The sequence below is a fragment of the Arachis duranensis genome, chromosome 10, assembly GCF_000817695.3.
Source record: "Arachis duranensis cultivar V14167 chromosome 10, aradu.V14167.gnm2.J7QH, whole genome shotgun sequence".
NCBI lineage: Eukaryota > Viridiplantae > Streptophyta > Magnoliopsida > Fabales > Fabaceae > Arachis > Arachis duranensis.
This window is the reverse complement of record NC_029781.3, coordinates 98296275-98298749: the sequence shown is the minus strand read 5'-3', so window position 1 is coordinate 98298749 and position 2475 is coordinate 98296275. Positions and strand designations below refer to the sequence as shown.

The window sequence follows — 2475 nt, the reverse complement described above, 5'->3', positions numbered from 1 at the left end:
ATCCATGAAGTCACTTTTGCATTTTGTGGACACCGAAATTGCACGTTGATGCTTTGAAATGTCGTGCCCATAGTACTATATATATAAGTTAATATTGTTGGGTACAATGGCCATAGAACTCAACACTATCAAGCCTAGTGTTTTATTTGGTTAGTGAAAGTACACTGTGTTGCATCACTGCAAATAATAATTGAAGTGTATATTGTTTCATTTCCATGGAGGGATCCATAGGCCTAAGAAAAGGTGCATGGGCTAAGGTGGAAGATGACCTTCTAAGAGCTTGTGTTGAACAATATGGAGAAGGAAAGTGGCACCTAGTTCCTTCTAGAGCGGGTAATATAATTTAATTATTTAATCTTCATCAATAATGATAAACGTCTTAAGCATATTTTTAAATTTGTAAGTGTACCGAAATTTTTTTTTAATTTCAATTTGTGTATATCACGAATGTCGATAGGATATATAAACTATATAAAAATTTTATTGATATTGATAAAAGGTAATAAGTCTCCTTCGAAGAACCCTAAGAAGAAAAAAAAATAGAAGACATGGACAGAAACAATGTGTCTAGAGACACTGAATTAGTGTATTTTGTATCCATCCTAACAGGAAAGACACGAAGACACTAATAAGGAACACAACTTATTTTTTATTTTTTCTTTTATTATTCTTGTTAATTTTTCATAATTATATTTTTTATTATTATATTTTTTATCTCAAATTTTTTGAATGAAAAAAAATAAAAATAAATTGAATTTTCATAATTTGTTATAGTTTATCACCAAACAGAATACAAGAACACAAAATTTTGTGTCTCTGTCCATTAGTGTCTTGTTCTGTCCTGTTCTCAGTGTCTTGTCCTATCCTGTTCTTAGAAACAAATGTAGCCTAATATATATCTACTACTCTCAAAAATTTAAACTGATAAAAATAGGCATATAAATAGTTATATATGTAATACGCATCTTCAAATAAGAATTTCTTTAAATTTATTTAAATTTTTGTATAGAATAAAGATCAAACTTTAAAAATTTTGATAATAATATAAAAATTTAAATTAATAAGAACATAAAACAAATAAATAGTTATATATCCAACATGAGAAAGTTTAGGTGGCCAGCATTTTTATTAAAATTTGGCCAACACTTAATCAACAAAAAAAAGTGAATAATCCTATACTATTAGATGTAATTTCACACTATTAAAAATACTGATAATAATTAATTGATAACTATAAATCACAAAATATGTTGGCCTAGCACTCCTCTAATACAAAATAAATATAAGCACATGTTCTAAAACTTGGGAACTAGAAAACGCCGATCACTTTGAAAACTTGCTCAAGATAAAGCTTCTAGTATACTAATCTAAAAATATACCGGGGAATAATAAGTTTTTGGATGAATATGATAATTAAAAATGAAAGAGTAAATTATCATGCAAGACATACATAAACACATTGAAACGTTAAAATGCTTAGCAAATCCATATTGATGCAGTGATGATGAACCATGAAAAGAGCTTAGCAAGAAGAAAAGAAAAATATATTTTAAAATATTATTGAATGTTCATATATTTGCTAATTATTTCTCTACATATGACTTAATTCAGATATACAAGTAACGAATTATATATATCGAGATAGTGTTAGTTGGCATATATTAATAACAGTTATTGTTAAATTTGTGCATGGATGACAGGGTTGAACAGATGCCGCAAAAGTTGTAGACTGAGATGGTTGAATTATCTGAAACCAAATATAAAGCGTGGAGAGTTCTCTGAAGATGAAGTTGATCTCATGATTAGAATGCACAGACTTTTGGGAAACAGGTGGGTTCACAACCATAAATTCAACTATATATAATATATTATTTATGGTAAAAACTTAGGTGCAGTCGATTTCACATGAAGTTGATAACTGAGAGCTGTTAGATGGTTTAATTGATTTGACTAAATTTTCATTTAACGATTCTCAGCTATCAACTTCACATTAAATTCACTGTATTTGAGTTTCCACCATTATTTATACAATGATATTTTCATATATTTAATTAAATTATTTAATATAATAAAAATCTATTATTTTCACATAAAAATACTTTAAAATTTCAATAGTCTACTAATAAAACTATTATGACTAAGTAATGATTTTAACAATTATATTATATGTNTAATATTATAAATCATTAAATAGTTTCATATGTTTAATTAAATATATTTAATTAATCATTTAAAATTTACAGTGTCATCTTCATAAAAAATATAATTATATAAATATTTTTATGTGAGAAAACACATAACATAGAACTATATTGGTAACTTATTCTTTTTCAACACATCTCTTCTCTTCTTCTTCTTTACTTCCTCCACCTTAAAGCCATTCCTCCATGCATGACTGTATACAAAATTTTGGTTGTCATACTTTTATTATTGGAATACATATCTTCCTATATATAAATATATAATTATATTAGA

The 2475-nt window shown here is 26.4% G+C and overlaps 1 protein-coding gene across 1 annotated transcript in view; it reads left to right on the top strand.

The window, feature by feature from the left end:
• Positions 1–203: 203 nt before the first annotated feature.
• LOC107471154 (transcription factor MYB1-like) overlaps positions 204–2475 on the top strand; it is a 4233-nt gene continuing 1961 nt past the window's right edge. Inside the window, exons 1-2 of the mRNA XM_016090595.3 lie at positions 204–333; positions 1701–1830. Of these exons, the coding sequence (XP_015946081.1) occupies positions 216–333; positions 1701–1830 (248 nt within the window). The 5' untranslated portion in view covers positions 204–215. The remainder of the gene's footprint in view (positions 334–1700; positions 1831–2475) is intronic.